The sequence below is a fragment of the Micromys minutus genome, assembly GCF_963924665.1.
Source record: "Micromys minutus genome assembly, chromosome: 2".
NCBI classification, from domain to species: Eukaryota; Metazoa; Chordata; class Mammalia; order Rodentia; family Muridae; genus Micromys; species Micromys minutus.
The window spans coordinates 53,164,071-53,182,588 of record NC_137971.1 but is presented as its reverse complement, the minus strand read 5'-3'; the positions used below and the strand labels follow the sequence as shown (position 1 = coordinate 53,182,588).

Sequence of the window (18,518 nt, the reverse complement as noted above, 5' to 3'; positions counted from 1 at the left end):
CCCACCCTAGTGGCAGTGTGGGTGTATTTCTCTCAAAGGATCTAGGTCAGATCTGCCTTTTCTTTCTTTCTTTCTCTTTTAAGCTCCCTAGACCTCCGTAGCGTAGACCCTGCAAGCCTGTCTGCCTGGTGTTCTCAGGGTACTTGTTACTGCAGGCCAATGCTTACCAACCCCCTCACCTCCACTGTGATACTTCACGAGTGCGGCTATGTCATAACCAACCTTGGGGTAGTGTCACTAGTAAATGACCACACATCCATTTTCTCAGTCACCAGCTTCAGGGAGTGGGTCTCAGAATAACCTTAAATGTAGGGGACTTAAAAGGATATTCACAAATTTTTTAAAAGGCAAAGGAAAACAAACCATTCTAGAAGTTTAGAGGTTAATTCTAGAAGTGAGCAGGTTAGAGTGCAGTTGCTTAAGTCCTTGACACTTTCAGGAGGGCTGTGACCTTTGAGGTGAGGCAGAGGGGTAGCAGTCCATATAGAACCAGAAGCCTCTGCTCCTGAGAGGAGCTTCCTCTTGGGCTTTGGCTCTGGGACCACCCTCCAGCTTCCAGGACACAGGCTGGAAGCTCCACTGCTGGACCAAAGCTATGGATATTCCTTGACCTTGTTAACCAAGGTGCAGGCCCCACAATGAGATAGGCCCCACCTGACCCTGCTAACTTCACCACTCAGCCTTAGCAGCCGAGGGCTCCTTCCTACCCTCTCCTGTTGGAACCTGCTTGCCAGATTTACCTGCCCAGGTAGTTGGGACAGCATACATACTCCCAAGTATGGCCTTGGGTCCTTACCAAGATCCAAGTACACAGAGGTCTAAAGATCCAACACCATGTTACCCAAGTTAAATCTCTTTAATATCCCAATACAAAGTCTTGATGCAAAAAGACAATGAGAAAACCCTGGGAAGTTGGGAGGAGGGGTTTTATAAATAAACCCACCCCAGCAGCTTTTCAAGGGGGAAGGGGGGACGCAAAGGAGCTAGAGAAGCATCAATCCAAAGAAGAAGTGCACTGCTCCTAGGATTTGCCCGTGTCCCCTCACTTCCAGTTGCTGCTCATCCCCCCCCCCCCCTTTGAGAGGGGCTGCACCCTTTGGATATCTGCTCCTTTCTCTTGGTCCCTGGGATTCAATTAGCTCTGGCTTCAATCCCCTACAAAAATTCCTGAGATCTCGGGGACCCCAGCCAGCCCCTCTCTTGCAGTATCCTTGATAAGGAGGGGCTGCAGAGCCCATCAGAGTTCACTGTAGTACACACAAGAGTGATGGTCAGGAGCACAGTAGGGTCTCTGAGGCCCCCGTTCGTTCCAAAAGCATACAAAGAGGAAGGGTGCCATAGAGCTTGGGGTCTGTCAGGGGTTGAAGCAGAAGCAGGAAGAGTCCCACACCAAGGGCATAGCCTGCCAGCAGTGGCCACTTCTGTGGATGCTCCAGGGCTGCACACACAGCAGGGAAGCCCATGTAGTTGCAGAAGGAGTGGCAGAGAACTGGCCCTATCAGGTGTCCTGGAGAGGGGAGATAGTGCAACATGTGAAGAAGCCCCACCACCACTAGACCTTCTAAGTTAGTGACCCTTGTCTCCTGAACAGGAACTCAATGACCCCCTACCCCACACACTGATCTGCCCCCATGTTATAACCTCGGCTTCCACCTCTCAGATCTTAAAAAGCTGAGGGCCCTGGCTTAGCCTGTCTCTAGAACTGTGGTAGAAGAAGCAGTCGTATCCACAGTAACCCCCTTTGCCCACCCACATCTGTGGGCCCCTGGAGACCCAATGAAAGGACCAACCTGTACGGATGAAGAGGAAAGCCGTGTAAGCACCGAAGACAGCGGTGTAGGAGAACTGGAACGCTGGAGATGGAGGCTGCGAGTGACCACACCTGCATGCCCACCCTACCCCAGTACTGCACATCCCACAGCCAGAGACCACCCCTTCCTGTTGGCAGTGGCTGCCTGCCCCATTATCTGTGGCTGTTCTCTGTACCCCACCTTCCATAATCTGAGGGCCCCATCCAATACTTATAACTGTCTCCAACCCTTTCTGTAGAGTGTCTGTGAGGGATAGCACAACACCCCAACCCTTGACTGTCCCTGGGCAGCTCTCCAGGCCTCACCTGCAGACAAGAAGATACTTCCCACACTGCTTTGGCGGAAGCGCAGCTGCTCAATAATGTGGTGGAAATGGGCTGGGAGGAAGGTGAAAACCACATCGTATTCTTCTGGTTCTACCTACGTCTCCCTCACCCAAAGTCCCATTTTTAGCCCTCACTCGGAGAACATTGTTGTTGGACAGGTTAGACTCACCAACTCCGAAAAAGAGTGGGCAGGTGAACACAGCAGGGCCCAGACCTGTGCATGGCGCTAGCATGGGCAGCATACAAGCCCGGAACACCAGCTCCTCTGTCAAGGGTGCAATAACTTGGTTCCGTAGCCAGCGCATGTCTGTGAGGCAGCGGGCCCAAGAACGAGGGGCTAGAGTAAATATTCAGGATAAGCAATGAGTGCCTCGTCACTAGAGACCTCTGGAGCCCTCTCCCACAGATCCAGTCTGGCCAAACTCAGTTTTAAGAAATCCTGAAAATCAGAATGGGAAAGGGAACGAGCCTTATCAGACTGAATTACAATGTCTTGCCATGACTGAAGGCAGCAGTAGATGAGGGAGTCACAGTAAATTCCAGAGGTACCCAAATTTAACCAAGACCAACCCTTGTAGAAGCCAAATGATGGGAAAGCAGCGGAAGATGCTGTCTGGCCCATATCTAGTACTGTTTTGGGTCCGGAAAGGCCTCATTGAGTATCATAAACTTACAGAGTACCCAGCAATATAATCCATTTTACTGATGAGGAAACACACTCTGAGAGGTGACATCTCACCTCTTCAGTCCAGATCACACTATCTCACTGACTCCTTTCCCCAGTGTTCTGGACTGCCTGTGCCTACCTTTTCCTCAGTCTTGAAGACTCACCCAGGACAACCTTCAGCCCATCTGTCAGGTCACACGGGCAATCCATAGAGAGCTGCATCAGTGGACCCAGGAAAAGGATCTGGGGGGGGGGGGGGAGAAAAGCAGATCAAATGAAAGCCTTTACCACAATCCAATGACCTTGCCTGCACCTGTGCCCTTGGTCAGTCTTATGAGACCTCAGGTTTCCTGAGTTCTAGGATTTCCCAGCCATGCACACCAGGGGCTCAAGGGCCACATCATAATTCCTGTCTGTCATCTGCCAAAAGCTGGACACAGAAGGGTATGTCATTACACTAGTGGTAACAGAGTAGGAAAAATAAAGCAGGACTCACCATAGTTAGCAGCAGGGGCAGCAGAGCTGCTGGAAAAATGCCCTCCAGTCTGAAGCCCATCAAGGTAAGCAGTGATGTGCCTGGCTGAGCCACAGGAAAAGGGGCATCAGTGATGTTCCCTCCCACAAAAATCTGGATTCTTTCCCTAGTTGCCCTGTGCCCCGCCTCCTTCGCACCTGGATGCCAGTGAGTTCCCTCCAGAGCAGCACGCAAAGAGGGGACAAGCTGGAGACTACCAGGACACTGGTGAAACGCCGCTTAATAACAGCGGGGTGGTCCCTAGGAAAAGGGACAGTAAGTTCCGAGGGGCCTGCAGCAACCACTTGCCAACGCGGCCCCACCCCCGTCCGGCCCAAGCTCCGCCCACAGCCCCGCCTCACGAGGGCGCGGATTCTGACCGCGCGCGCATCCCCCGCACCTGGGCAGCTCGCTCTTCCACACGTAGAGGCTGCCCACGTAGGAGCAGGCGAGGCTGAAGCAGGAGAACACAGACACCCAGCAGCACAGCCCTGGGCCGGGGCCGCTCAACGCGGCTGACTCGGGCTGGCGCTCTGGCCGCGATACCGACAGTAAACGCAGCCCATCCCCGCCCAGCGCCGCCATCACGCCCGGACCCGTGGCGCGCAGCAGTGACGCGCGGCGCGTGTGACGTCAGGCGGCGGCGCGAGTTGCTTGGTCCCCTGGGCGCTCCTCCCCTTACACTGTATTTGACACTGAGTGCTTGTTGCTGCTTTATTGAAATATAGAAGGCATGACACACGTGTCCCGGGCTTCCTTGCCTTGCTGGGAGTCTCAGTAGCGAGCGCTTAGGACCCGTGTCAGGAACTCAGCCACTCGGACAGATTGGAGACTTCCTTTAGCCACAAGTCCTGCAGAGGGAGCAGAGGGGGCGGTGGTGAGGACCTGGCGGCGGTAGCTTAGGCCCGCACCGGCCCTCCGCTGGCTGCGGTACCTCCAGGCCGCCCAGAGGGCTCATTGCGTCTGCCGCCTGGACCCTGACGTGGGCCGCTTGGGCGTGCGATCCTCTAGCAGTGAGGGAGGCTTCGGTGGGCTCGCGGTCGCGCATGGCGGATTCTGGCGAGCTTAGGTCACTGGCTGGGCCCAGAGCTCGCGATTCTTCCCTGTCCTGGTTGGAGCTGCTCCTCTTGAGCCTCTTGTTTTCTGCTTGCCCGCTGGATTCTAGGAGAAAACAAGCCCATTTCATCCTTCGTGCCAATGCTACGGAGAGTGTTGGGGCAGGGGCATAGTTCTAATTTATCTCTCTCGCTCCAGATGAAAACACTTCAGTGCCTGACCTTCTGTAGCGCCCTCCACCCCGCCCCCATAAAAGGGGGCATTTAACTTTCCGAACAGACTGGGTGATACACACTCCAAGCTATTCTCTCGAACCAAGCTTTGCTTTGGGCAATAAGCAACTCAGTCTCTCTCTGGTATTGTTCTAGGCAGCTGCTACAGAGACAGCTTTTTGTTGATGTTTAGACAGACTCTCATGAAACCCAGGTTAGCCTTAAACTGATCATCTTGCTTTTTCCACCCAAGTTCTGGGATTAGAGACTCATAAACGTGCTTCAGCTCAGCGGTTCTCAACCTGTGGGTCACATATCAGATATTTACATTATGCTTCCTAACAGTGGCAAAATTACAGTTAAGTAGCAATGAAGATAATTTTATGGTAGGGTCACCACAACATGAGGCACTGTATTAAAGGGTGGCAGCATCAGCAAGGTTGGGAACCACCATTAGCTTATCTGTAATTACTTGCAGAACAAACAGGGAGGAGGATCAAATTCGGGGTATTGACAGTCAAGCAAAGCACTCTCACTGAGCTACATCCCCAACCCTCAGGTGCAAATCTACAATATTTCCTTGGCAGGTTCATCCTGAGAGATCAGTCAATGAATGCACTTTTCCCTGGAAAAGCTAATATGCACATACTAAGTACAACACAAATATTTCTTGTCCTATCTAGTAGCTCTAAAATAGGAATGCATGCTGCTGCTACTCCAAGACCCTCAGTCCTCGTGGAATCAACCAAATCCCGGGCGGCGGCAGCGTGGCTAAAGTGGAACTGGATGTCTGGACCACTCTACACCATGAATTTTATTTCTCTGATTTCAGTCCAGGGCTTACCCCCAAAGTTAGAGACTTACCTGCAGGTAACACTGAACCAACAATATTCTTGTGCTGGTCATCGGTGGTCTGGGATGAAATCTTTTTCTCTGGAGTCAGGTGCTTTAACAATTAGAAAGTCCAAGTGAATTTTTCAGAAGTCTAAGTAAGGCAGTGAGACATGTGGTTTGGTTTATAGGGATGTTCGTCACCTGGGACTCCCTCCTAACTCATCAGTCTCTACTTGGCCTCCAGCTTTCCATCACATCCATCTGTCTTCCCTGAACCTCAGGCTCTGAAGTGTGGCACTATCCATCATTTTTATGTGTTTGTGTGTCCATCTTTCTACTCAAGATTTATTATGTATTGTGAGTACCTATGTGAATTACATACCTATAGGAGAGGTGGTCAGATACCCTGTCACCGGAGTTACACTTTTACAAGCTTCCTGATGTGAATACTGGGAACCAAACCAATAGCAGCATAGTCCCTCTTAGACACAGCCATTTCTTCAGTCACTTTATATTTAGTCCTGGCTGTCTGCAACTTACTATGTAGTGTAGACCAAACTGGGTTTGAACATTAGGAACTACCTTTGCCTCATGAATTCGAGGATAAAAGAGGACATGCACCACAATGCCTGGCCATATCTTATTTTAAAATAAAACTTTTGAAATGGGGTCTCATATATTCCAGACCTGACCTTTAATGTCTGATCATCTGTCCCTCTATATACATGTACACATAGTTAAAAATACATCCTTAAACAATAGAAGATGGATGGGGCTTTGGGGGAGGGAAGCTGGGTTATGTGCAATTCAGCAGCACAGTGCTTGTTTTCAGTGTGGTGGAGACCTCTGGAGTTTGATGAGAGGAGCACACAGCACAGTGACTATCCTTAAAGCCATTGAGTTGACACTTTCAAATGGAAATCTTACATAAGAATCACACCACAGTACAATGTGTTCTATGATACACTGCTTTTCTTTTTCCCCTGTAAGACAGTCTCACTATATAGCTCTGGCTGTCCTGGAACTCACTATCTAGGTCAGGCTGGCCTCTGTCTCCCAAGTGCTGGGATTAAGTGTGAGAGCTATCTGGCATCCTCACTACAGATTTTTATGTTGCAGCTCTGCAGTTACAGTTATCCATTTCTTGGGGATCCCAGTCTCTCCCAAGATACCCAAGTACTCAGATGCACACACTAGACCTGAGCTACACTGCTTATTAATACAAGTTCCAACTTCTAAGTAATTACATTCAGAGGAACACACAAGGGCAAAGATCACCCTCAAAAAACAACGCAGTTTAAGTTCACTCTGCCTGGGAAATCTTGTGTAACAGACACATCTTCTTCCTTTTAGAAACTGGTCTTAGAGGTAACCCACTTGAGATGGACAGATACCTGTCAGTACCTGGGCCAACAGAGAAACAGCCCAGTCCTCAGGATACAACTCCTTGGATTTAACACTGTGGAGCATTCAATTCTCATCTGCACCCTAGGAAGCCAAACTAAGAGAACTGCCCAATTCTCCTTAAACTATAGAAGGGTTAATTCTATAAATAGTGAGTTGGCTAGTTACCATAGAAACAAAGTAAAAGGGAAAAAAGAATGACCTATCACCTAGATCATGTAGTTTGTAGCTGAAGCCACTGGGTGCCACTATTGTGCCACTAACGAGCTGACACGAAGTGGCAGCTAATAGAGGGAAGGAATGACAGTGGGTCTATGTACACTCTTATGCCCCAGTCCTGCCACTCAGTCCTACAAAGGCACAATGTGATCAGGCTTTGAAGCCCTTCCAGTTACTAGTAACGTAACTTAAACCAGGAAGGTTTAAGTTTCACCATTACCTTATTTATAAGATAAAAGATAATGACCTAATTCAAAACATCTTTGTTGAGATGGAAATGAAAATACAGAATTCTGTATTTTGTAAATACTCCTTTCTTTCAACATCCTTGAGTTCACTAGCCATCTGCCAAGTTAAGTGAACTATGGTGGGCCTGAGCCACCACTAGAGCCAAATGGTAAAGAGGTCAGATCAGTTCTTTCAGATCTGGAATGCAGAGAGGTCCAAGCAATAGATCTTCAGAATCAGAAACACCCTAGAACCTGAGGGGTCTTCCTGGGTTCTAATGATGGCTCATGCTGTGCCCTCAAGATGTTCTTGGTTGAAATGAGCTGGGCTGTACCCCTTCCACTTTATCAACATCATAACACCAAGACCCTGCAAATGTGAGATCATTTGGAAAAGGGGTCTTTGTAGGTATAATTAAGGATTCAGAGAGGGGAATACCCTGCATGCAGGCCCTCCTAAATCTGAGAACAGTTGGGTAGGGAAAGGCTCTGTGAAGATGGGGGTAGAAACTGAAGTTATGTAAGCCACAAACTAGGAAACCAGAGAGACAGATGGATTCTCTCCCAGTGCATGTAAAGGAAGCATAGGCCCACTCATGCCTTGATTTTGAACTTCTGTCCTCCAGAACTATGACAGAATAGTGATGGTTTTAAGTCACTAAGCTCCTGGTAATGTCTTACAGCATCTCTAGGAAACTAACACAAGTGTTTATAAGCTTTACTTTCTTGAGGTGTGGTCATCAGCTTTCCAACTTGGTGATAACCAAAGAGTTTTTACATCAAGGGCTGCACGCAGGTATGACATAAGTTGTAAAGGAAGCATTGACAGGCTCTGCTTTGTGGGCTGTTCTGCTTGAGCACCAGCATTCCTCCAGTCAGGCAGAAAGAGGTACAGAGGGGGAGCTGGCACAGCAGTTAAGAGTACTTGCAGCTCTTGGAGAGGGCAGGAGTTTGGTTTCCAGGGTCTTGCAAGCACCTGCAACTCCAGCTCCAAGAGATCTTGTGGGAATCAATTCCCTTTGTGGCTGAACAGTACTCCATCACAGGAATTATCAAGCTGTTTACCTACAAACCTCTGCATACAAGGTTAGAGTTCCAAAAAATACACAGTCAGAAGCTATGAACATGGATGCACTAGTTCTGTGTGACACAGTGGTAGCTAGGCCAGATAGGTGTATATGTAACTCCCCAAACCTGTCAAGTTGTTTTTCAAAGGACTCCTTATCCACCCCACCCTCTTTTTGAGATAATGATTATGTTGCCCAGGCTGGGCCTTAGCTAAACTATCTTCCTATCTCAGCTTCCAGAGCTGGGGCTACAGGCACATGCCACCACACCCACTGGTCTTTTTATTCCCAAAACCTATGTTTTTTATTTGAATTTTCATACCACAATTAATGAGTGTATGTATGTATTTATTTGTGGGTTCTGGGTTCTGTATGAGCACTTTTGCTGAGTGTGCGCTCACTTACTGAATTTTAAGAGTTCTATAAAGAACTTTAGCAAGTGGGCTTTACTTATTTGTAAACTAGAAATCCAGTTTCTTCCATAGATACAGGGTTATCCTGTGTCACAGGGATATATATACTTTATAGTCAATTGCCTGTTTCATCATTTGTCAAATGTATTGCCAAATATGGCCTTCTGATGAGCAATTCAACAAGTATTAGATGTCACATTTTTAGCTTCTGATACCAATATATATTATGATACATATATACATATATATGTATCTCAAATAATTTTAGGTTTTTCAAGATCCTGTATATCTTGGAACTCACTCTATAGACCAGGCTGGCCTCGAACTCAGAGACATTAACCAGTGATAGTAGCATCTTACAGTTTTAAAAGAAACCTGAGACAAGGCATTCTTGCTGTGCAGCCCAGGCTGCTTCAGACTCTTCATGCTCCTGCCTCACTCTCCCTAGTACTAGGATCACTGTTGTGCACCATGCACAAACCCCTCTCTTTATTCTGGTTTGCCTGTTTACACCTTTATTAATATGATCAATGTCCTATACCTTTTAGTTTCTGTGGTTTGTCTTTATTTTTATTTCCAATTAATTTTTACTTGGCTCTTTGTTATTTCATTTCCTCTAATTGTGCAGCTTGCTCTTCTCAGTCTATAAGAGCTTTGGGAGGTGTGGCTGCTGTGCTGAGACTGTCCTTTCCCTCTAGGCAATACAACGTTAGCTTCAGTCCATACATTTTGGTCATTTGCATCTTCATTTAATTAAAATGCTTCCAACTTTTCTTTTAATTTCACGTTTTACCTCACTTATTCATTTTCCAACTACTATAGGATCTTTCAGATTTTTTGTTACTAGTTTTGTTTTAGTAATTCTAATGTGGTCAAAATATACTTTAGGGCTCAGTAGGTAAAGTGTCTGTCACCAAGCTTAACAGCCTTACTTCCATATCATGAGCCCACATGGCAGAGAGAACAGATTCCTGCCAATTGTCTCTCTGATTTCTACACATGAATATAGCAAGTGTCACTGATAAACGTCAACAAACACGCCATGTACTTCAGAGCAAGATGACTCACTGAGAGCAGGCGTTTGCCAGTCCTCACTATCCAAGTTCAAGCCCTGTGTCTGCCTTGGCTATAGACACACAACTGCACCCATTTCTATGTGAGTGACAGGAATCAGAATTCAGAGCCAGCTGGGTAGTGCTGGTGGTGGCACATGCCTTTCATTGCAGCACTTAGGAGGCAGAGACAGAGGCAGGAAGGAGCCCCTGCCTACAGGGGATCTACACAGCAGGGTCTGGTCTACACAGCAAGTTCCAGGACAGCCAGGACTACACAAAGAGCCTGTCCTGAAAATGAACAAACACACCCACAAAAACCAGAATTCAGATCCTAATGCCTAGGCAATAAGAACTTTATCCACTAAGCCATCTCTCCAGCTTATCTTGTCTGTTTTTTCCGTTTTGTTTTGTTTTGTACTGAAATGAGATTCTACTCCAGAATCCAAGGCTAGAGGTGGTCTCAGTTAAAGTGGGATTATTGCAAACTATATAGTAACTCCTTGATTCTTTATCCAATTCATTTTTATTATTTATTTTATAATGCATGTTTGCGTCATCATTATTGCAGTGCCTATGGATGCCAGAAGAGAGAGTCAGATCCCTTGGGACGGAGTGACAGACAATTGTGAGCCACTGTGTGATGCTGGGAATCCAACCCGGGTTCTTTGCAAGAGCAGCCATAGCCCTTAACCACTGAGGATGCTCTCCAGTTCCCTCTTTATCCAGTTTCCGTCTTTTTCTCTCTGTAGGACTGGCCCCACACAGGCCAGACAAGCATCACTATGTAGCTCAGTCAGGTCTTGAACTTTGAGTTTTTCCTCCCTCAGCTTCCCATGTAGCTTAGAGTGAAGGTAGGTACCAACCACTATGCTCAGCTTGTCTTTCTCTTATTTGGTAATTGGGTTGTTGAGATCAATACCTTTAATAGAATAATGTATATGGCATAGTTTAAATATATTGTATTTATGGGGTTCGAGAGATAGCTCAGTGATTAAAAGCTATTGTTGCTTTTGTAGAGGATCCAGATTTGATTCCCAGGATACACATGGAGGGTCTCAACCATCCACAACTCCAGTTTCGGGGATTTGATGCTGTCTTCAAGCAAATGCCAGATGGACTAAAGTAATTCCCCTGAGGTTCCAGCCCCATTGTTTACATTAGGCAGACCTCTAAGCCTTGCCTAGGTTCCCATGTTTGGTGACATCTATACTTTCTATAGACAATATGTTGGGGTAGTCATTTTGTTTAATGAAAAAAAAGTTTTTGAACCGATAGGGTATGATGGTACACACCTTTAATCCCAGCATTCAAGAAGCAGAGTCAGACAGAGATCTTCATGACTCAAAACCAGCCTGGTCTACATAGAAAATTCCAGGCCAACCAAGAGTATAGAGTAAGACCCTGTTCTTAAGAAAATGTTTAGTTTTTTGGTTTGTTTTCTATTTCTCAGATATATTCCATTTATTGCCTGATGTTAAATCCCACCTCACTATCCCTTTCTCCCTCCCCACTCCCTTCCTCCGTCCCTCTCTCCCTCTCTTAGAAGCCATAGTATAACGAGTTAATCTTTAGTCTCACTTGCTTATTATACCCATGCTTCAGTTTTTACAAAAGAGGACCGGAGCAAGGCATGAGGGCTTACGCCTTTAACCCCAGCACTCAGGAAGCAGAGACGGCAGATGTTTGAGTTCATGTTCGACCTGACCTACTGAGGGAGTTCCAGGACAGCCATGGCTATGCAGAGAAAACTTGTGAAAAATCTAAAGAGGGAGGGAGGGAGAGCCAGAAAGGTGGGCTTCAGGGAGGGAGGGAGTATGAGCTGGAAAGATGGGCTTCAGTTAGACACCTTACTATCAGCTACACACGGGGTCTGAAGGTACACAGCATTTTCTAGCTAGGATCTCCCCTCTTAGGACACTGCCACCAAAGGTGCTAAAGTTATCTCTCCTCCTTGAGAGTAGAAATTTCAGCAGACAGCTCTAGACCTCCAGCACGCTGAAGGCAAACTACTAAAGGCAGATTTTTATTAGACAATAACTTTGCAACAGTAATTTTACGGATGTATTATTATTATTATTATTATTATTATTTTGTCAATGTAGAACTCAAAACTGGAAATGTTAAATCAAGTCTGTAATGATGTCAAACATGACTCAGTGGCAGAGATGGGACTCAGTGTCTTGCCATGCTTCTACAAGGTACTTGGTTCTGTGATGCTTCTCTAGACACAGGCGTCCCTGCTGAAAGGCTAACCATAGATCTGAAGCATTTGTACTCAGGGTTCCACATCAAAGTGGGAGAATACCATTATACTTACATGCTCTGTGTCACATGAGCAGTGGTTCAGAAATTGGTGCTGGGTGATATCATAAAATATTCTGTGCAGTTTGGCACCAAATTCCTGGGTGTCAGCTGCCTACAATGGGTAGAAAACAGGAGGTGCTGAACTCACTGGAAACTGAAGAGGAAGTGCTGTAGAGGCAAGAAACATGCATTCTTCACTGTATTCACAGTTCCGTCTATGGGAGCTTGGGAGGCAGAGAAGGGCCTGAGATTCCATGACTTCCCACCTAAGCAAGATTCTTCTACCAAGATCTTTGTCTACAGATGATGAAAATTGTAGAGACCCCTCTGTCTCATGACTGGATTGAAAAAGACTCTCTTCCTTAAGAAGAGTGAAAAAGCAGTCATTTCATTGAAACAGTGAAGCTAAGGAAGAGGTAGGAAGGCAGACCAGCCTTTGAAGAGAAGAGAACACAGTCTACATCCAGGGCAAATGGGCTCAGCCTTTGATGCAGTACAGAACTGTGGTATCAGTTAAAGGACAGAAGGAACCAGCTAAAACCACACACTAATTTAGCAAAAGACTTGTCTTTAGGTGTGTGTTTGCATGCTTGTAATCTGTGCATGTGCAGGTTCCTGAAGAGATTAGCAGAGGCATTAATACCCTGGAGCTGACTGCGAGCCACCTGATGTGGTTCATGGAACTAAATGTGGGTCCTCTGGGATAACAGCATGTTCTCTTGTAACAACCCAGCCATGTCTGTAGCTCCTAACATGCTAATTTACAGATGAGACATTAAAACTCAAAAAGAAGTGACCTACTCAAGATCAGGTAGGACAAAAGCCAGGGTCACTTCTTCCTACCCCATCACCCACATGCACAAAGGTGAAGCTATGACTTAAAGGTACTTGCTTATAAAGGCAAGTTTTTTGTGATACAAAAATACTTTTTCTAGGAAACAAATTTAGACAAAACAAGATATCACATAAAGTATTAACTGAAGCACCATTTACATACAACAATAAGTTACCAATGTAAATGCCCAACATTCAAAGAATGAATTATTAAATTAGATTAAGTAGTAAAGTATACTATTTATTAACAAAAGCAAATTCTAATCTTCTTGAAATTGGTAAAATTCCATTTTATATAAAAATATAATTCCCTGGTTTCAACTACACAATGTGAGATGTGAAAAAATTAAGATTATAGTAATAGAAATTAGTATTTAAGTTTTTCTATGTGACATATTATCATTTAAGAAAAAATGTACACAAAGATGAAGCAACACAGACATGGGAAGCAGAGACAGGTGGAGCTCTGTGAGTTCAAGACCCACTTCTCCTACACAGAGTTCCAGAGCATGGAAAGATTGTCTCAGGAAAAAAGAAAAGAAAAGAAAGAGCTACAAATAGGGAATCTGTTAACTACTAGCAATGTCTGTGGTCTACTAGCAATCCAGACTAGTTACCATATGACTCCAAAGGAGGGGGGGGGGGGAACTGTCATACATAACCTGTTTTCACAGTCTTGGTCTCTTCAGCCACCATAATACATATTCATGGACTAAGAGGTTTACAGATGCTACAAATGTATTTGTGACAACTTTGGATGTCTGAGATCAGACGGTTAATGGTAACTGTCACCTTGACAAAATGCAGAATCACAGTTGAGGATTATTTCAATTACATTAACTGACATGGGTGGAGCTGCTCTCGGCAGAAGAGCACAGACTGTATAAAACAGAATGGGCAGAACGCTGGCATGATTGCATACATCTATTTCTCTGTCATAGAGTTTCTGTCACTGCATAAAACACCATGTCAAAAGCAACTTGGGGAAGAAAGGGTTTATTTCATCTTTCAACTCTCAGGTAACAGTCCATCATTGAGGGAAGCCAGGGTAGGAACTCAAGGCAGGGATTTGAAGAAAGTAAAGCAGAAGCCACAGAGAACACTGCTTCCTTGCTTCCCATGGCTTGTTCGGTCTGCTTTCTTATATACCAGGACCAGGGATATCGCCATCCTAATACATCAACCATTAATCAAGTAAATGCTTCACAGGCTAGCTTGTCAAGCTGATCACTTTCTTAATTGAGGTTCCCTTCTCTTAGGTGACTAACTTCTGTCAGGCTGACTAAACAACAGCCAGCATACTCTGTTATTATGACACAAATAAAATATGCTCAGCTGCTTCAAGCTCTTACTGTCCTGACTTCCATGATGAATTGAGTAGAAATGAACCCTTCTCCCTTAAGTTGCTTCTGTTAAAATATTTTTATACAACAATATTAGAAACCAAGATCACATGCCAGCAGTTAAATTCTGATAAGGGCCCACTTCAGGGCCAAGGCTTTCTCTGAAGACACATTTTGTTCTAATTTACTGGGTGGGGTCTTGGCAGTAGAGGACAGAGCACAATCTGTGGGAGTCTGTTTTCTCTGTCCATCATGTAGCTACCAATGACTGCAGTGAGGTGGTCAGGCTTGGCAGCAACTCTACCCACAATCATCTCAGCAGCTCATTAGGCCACTTAAATAGGAACTAATCCTTTGTGGGGTATCCTCCAGAGAAGATTGCTCAGATATGGGTTCGGACCAATAGAAAGTTATTAGCCAGGTGGTGACTTCACAGAGTGTTCAGGACCCTAGTGTAGCCCACGCCTTTCTCTGGGTGAACACAAAAACAATGTTCTGGGTTGACATACTTCAGTTAACAAGACCAGTTAGTCAGAATCGGAACTACAAAAGCCAAAAACCCAAGGTTAACACATTAAGAGACTTTCCCAAAATTATGGATTTGATGGACTAGGTCTTTGTTTTAGTTTTGGCAGGTGGTGCTGTCTGTGTGCTGAGTTTTGCAGCCCGAATGGTGCTTCCATCATGGAGTCTGCTGTGACAAGCCTGCTCAGATCTGGGGCCCTAATATAATCCCCTTTGTCTCACCTCTCAGAGAACTAAACAGCCAGATGAAGAGAATGACCTAAAACTCTTTTAAAAACTTCCTTTAGAGCACACACCTTTAATCCCAGCACTTGTGATGCAGAGGCAGGAGAATATCTGTGAGTTCAAGGCCAGCCTGGCATCCATAGTGAGTTCCAGGACAGGTGAGGACTTTGACAGCAGATGCCTTTACATGAGATATCAAGGTGGGTATGGTAGCCATGAACACCATGTTGAGGGCTAGGATTCCACATATGATGTTGGGAATGGTAGAAACATTCAGACTGTAGTATATATTCAGCCCCAACCTATGAGGAGCTCATATTTTCCCTCAAACTTTAAACAAGTTTTAGAGAAGTTAAATATAAGCTTAATTCCATATAGCAAGTAAACAAGTCCAACACTGACTGACCCCCAACTCTGATTCCAATTTATGTCACTCAGTCTATTTTGTCACACAAACATGGTGCTGTGCCTGCTCGCTTATTTCTATTGTGTTGTGTCACCATGAGAAAGAAGCATTCTTCAAGGAACTGGGAATCAAGGATCCAATTCTAGTTCTCTCTCAGATAGTTGTGTATGTAACCTAAACAAAGTATAACGCTTAAGTAACTTTTCTCATTTATAAAAATTAAATATATATATATTATTGTTATTCTTCAACAAACTATATTTTTCTGAGACAGGGTTTCTCTGTGTAGCCCTGGCTGTCCTGGAACTCAATCTGTACACCAGGCTGGCCTCAAACTCAGAAATCTGCTTGCCTTTGCCTCCCGAGTGGTGGGGCTAAGGGTGTGTGCCACTACACGCAGCTGAAACATTGAGGATGCCAAGAAGTATATGCAGACAGAAGCCTGATATAGCTGCCTCCTAAGAGGCTCTGCCAGAGTCTGACAAATACAGAGGTGGATGCTCCCAGCCAACCATTGGACTAAGAATGGGGTCCCCAATGGAGGAGTCACAGAAAGGACAGAAGGAGCTGAAGGGGTTTGCAACCCCATAGGAAGAACAACAATATCAACCAACCGGATCCTCCAGAGCTCCCTGAGACTAAACCACCAACCAAAGGAGGTTAGACCCATGGCTCCAGCCGCATATATAGCAGAGGATGTGCCTTATCAGGTATCAATGGGAGGAGAGGCCCTTGGTCCTGTGAAGGCTCAATGCCCCAGAATAGGGGAATGTCAGGTCTGGGATGTGGGAGGGAGTGGGTAGGTAGGTAGGGGAGCACGCTCATAGAGGCAGGCGAAGAGGGGAAGGGATAGAGGGATTCCAGAGGGGAAACCAGGAAAGGGGATAACATTTGAAATATAAGTAAAGAAAATATCCAATAAAAAACCTTTTTTTTGTGTGTATGGGTGCTTTGCTCACATGTATGTCTGTGTACCACATGTATGCTTGATGCCTATAGAGGACAGAAGGTGTCAGATGCCATGGAACCAGCGATACACATGGTAACTGGCTGCTATGTGGGAGCTGGGCATTGAACTTCTGGAACAGCAGCTCTTAACTGCTGAGCCAACAAATACTTCTGAAAACACCTGGTACTAAGCAGGATCACACTGGAAATTCTCGGCACTGCATATTATGTTGTAAGGCCTGCTGCAGTGTCACTTAGCTGTTGGCCCCACCCCCATCTTCTAACCTCAAGAGCCTGGAGGCACGTCTTCCTGAAGCTGCTGCAGGTGCTTCCAGTCAGCACACTCATGATGGAATTCACAGCCACGGAGAGGGAGGCCTGCAGTCTCTGATGAGTCTGGAGTAAGGAAACTCTATCAGTCACAAAGTACTGGCTCTCAGAATGCCAAAGGAGTGAAGATTCTAGTCAAGGCAGAGCATCAACAGACAAGTAAGTAAGGGCTGCATAATAAGGAATACAGTGAGCTTTCATGAATTGCAGTAAGAAGAGAAAAAGGCTCAGAACAGAGTTGTGATCATGGAAAAACATTCCTTCTGGGTCAGGTCCAAGGATGAGGCCACAGGTGTGCACTATGATAAAACAAGGCCATGTAAAAGGGTTACTATGAACCTATAATAAGCTTATAGAATAAAACACTACTTTGAACTTATTATTGACATCCTTTTTAAATTTTCTTTTGTGTAAAATTTCCTATGATGTAATTTTATAAAGAACTTTTGTCTAAGAAGGTATAAAAGACTGAGAGAAAAAAATAAAGTGTGGTTGTTTGGACTCTATCCACCAAATGTGTACATATGTCTGTATGATGTATATATGTACATACACACGTATGTAGGTATATGTGTGTATATAAGTATGCATGAGCACTTGTGAAATTGAAAACAGATGGTTGGGCCCAGCCAGTGTGTCAGTGTGTGTGTGTGTGTGTGTGTGTGTGTGTGTGTGTGTGTGTACACACGCATGACTTTATCCTTTTCTTTCTCGCTGGCCTCTTAATAGTTATGAGAGTTCAGAGTTTCTTGTCAGGCAATCTTGTTGCCCCCAGATTCTAAGTTAGTTAGCAGTGCTGACCCTGATCCCCCTCTCCCCTGGCTGCTGTTAGTTCTATCCCAATCACCTATGCCAGACCCCAATGCTTTCCTCGTTTTCCTGGATGTCAGAGCTGGTTCTCAATGCTTTAAGTGTATTTTTGCTTGTATGTTTTTCTATGTATTGAGACAGGGTCTTCCTGTGTAGTCCATGCTGGCCTTGACTTCAGAGTGGTGCTAACCTCCACCTCCTGAGGGCTGGGATTAAAGATGTGTGGCACTACACTGGGCTTTATGTTTATTCTATGTGTATGGGTCATTCTGCATGGATTGTGTAATATGTGCATGTCAGCAGAGGCCAGAAGAGGGCATCAGATCCCCTAGAAGTAGAGTTACAAATAGTCATGAGCTGCCTTGTGGGTAGTGGGAATCAAAATGGGTCTTCTGGAAGCACTGTCAATGCTTTTAATTGTGGAGACATTTCTTTAGCTCTAAAAATAAATCTTAAAAAATAAAGCAAATATTTACATTTTGTGTTAAACTTATTGTTTGAGTATGTTCTGTGCAGGTTTGCACTTCACAGTGCATGTGTAGAGGTCAATGAATAACAAGTTGGTCCCCTCACTCCACCTTTATGTGGGTTCCTGGGATCAAATTCAGTTGGTCAGGCTAGTGTGGCAGGTGTGTTGCCTGTGCCGTCTTATCAGTGGCCCCTTATTTTGTGGCAGGGTCTTAACTACAGCCTTGGCTGGCCTGGAGCTCATTCTATGACTCAGGCTGTCCTAGAACCCTCAGTAATCCTCCTCAGCCTGCCAAGTGCTGGGAAGACTCACAGATTACTCAGACCCAGCTCACCTTAATGTTGGTTGGTTTTGTTTTTAGTTTTAAGTTTTGCTCTTCATTTGTCTATTTTCTCTACAAGGGTGGGCACAGGAGTTAAGAAATGTATTACCAAAAGTGCACAGATAGAACTCAGTCTGGGAAGAGCAAGTGAGATATTAGGAAAGAACTGGGGAAATGAGGGCAAAGAGTGATGCTTG

At 45.4% G+C, this 18,518-nt stretch overlaps 2 protein-coding genes across 3 annotated transcripts in view; both read right to left on the bottom strand.

Annotated features, from left to right (window-relative positions):
- Positions 1-115: 115 nt before the first annotated feature.
- On the bottom strand, positions 116-3,985 carry RCE1 (Ras converting CAAX endopeptidase 1). Of its 2 annotated transcripts, none has more exons than XM_080912617.1 (8): positions 3,719-3,985; positions 3,477-3,579; positions 3,301-3,384; positions 2,969-3,047; positions 2,307-2,474; positions 2,117-2,188; positions 1,791-1,853; positions 116-1,507 (listed from the first exon to the last, which is right to left on the bottom strand). In XM_080912617.1, exons 1-8 carry the CDS (start codon positions 3,901-3,903, stop codon positions 1,272-1,274), a joined length of 990 nt encoding a protein of 329 aa, XP_080768743.1. In that variant the 5' UTR covers positions 3,904-3,985; the 3' UTR covers positions 116-1,271. The 2 variants fall into 2 exon arrangements, with proteins under 2 accessions (XP_080768743.1, XP_080768744.1); XM_080912618.1 differs by having other exon boundaries at positions 3,301-3,380; positions 3,719-3,747.
- A 171-nt stretch (positions 3,986-4,156) lies between these two features.
- The window catches only part of TOP6BL (TOP6B like initiator of meiotic double strand breaks), a gene marked incomplete at both ends in the record, with an annotated part of 68,530 nt that continues 54,168 nt past the window's right edge, over positions 4,157-18,518 (bottom strand). The window contains 4 exons of the mRNA XM_080912440.1: positions 4,157-4,479; positions 5,451-5,532; positions 12,123-12,221; positions 16,676-16,786. Coding sequence (XP_080768566.1) covers positions 4,157-4,479; positions 5,451-5,532; positions 12,123-12,221; positions 16,676-16,786 — 615 coding nt within the window. The remainder of the gene's footprint in view (positions 4,480-5,450; positions 5,533-12,122; positions 12,222-16,675; positions 16,787-18,518) is intronic.

What these genes read in the sequence shown, in the direction of transcription:
- RCE1 (XM_080912617.1), bottom strand. Translation starts at nt 3,903, where the DNA reads ATGGCGGCGCTGGGCGGGGATGGGCTGCGTTTACTGTCGGTATCGCGG. An exon ending in TGGGCTGAAGGTTGTCCTGG is followed by an intron (nt 2,475 to 2,968) that starts GTGAGTCTTCAA and finishes TATTTACTCTAG; the next exon opens with CCCCTCGTTCTTGGGCCCGC. An exon ending in CCCACTCTTTTTCGGAGTTG is followed by an intron (nt 2,189 to 2,306) that starts GTGAGTCTAACC and finishes CCTTCCTCCCAG; the next exon opens with CCCATTTCCACCACATTATT.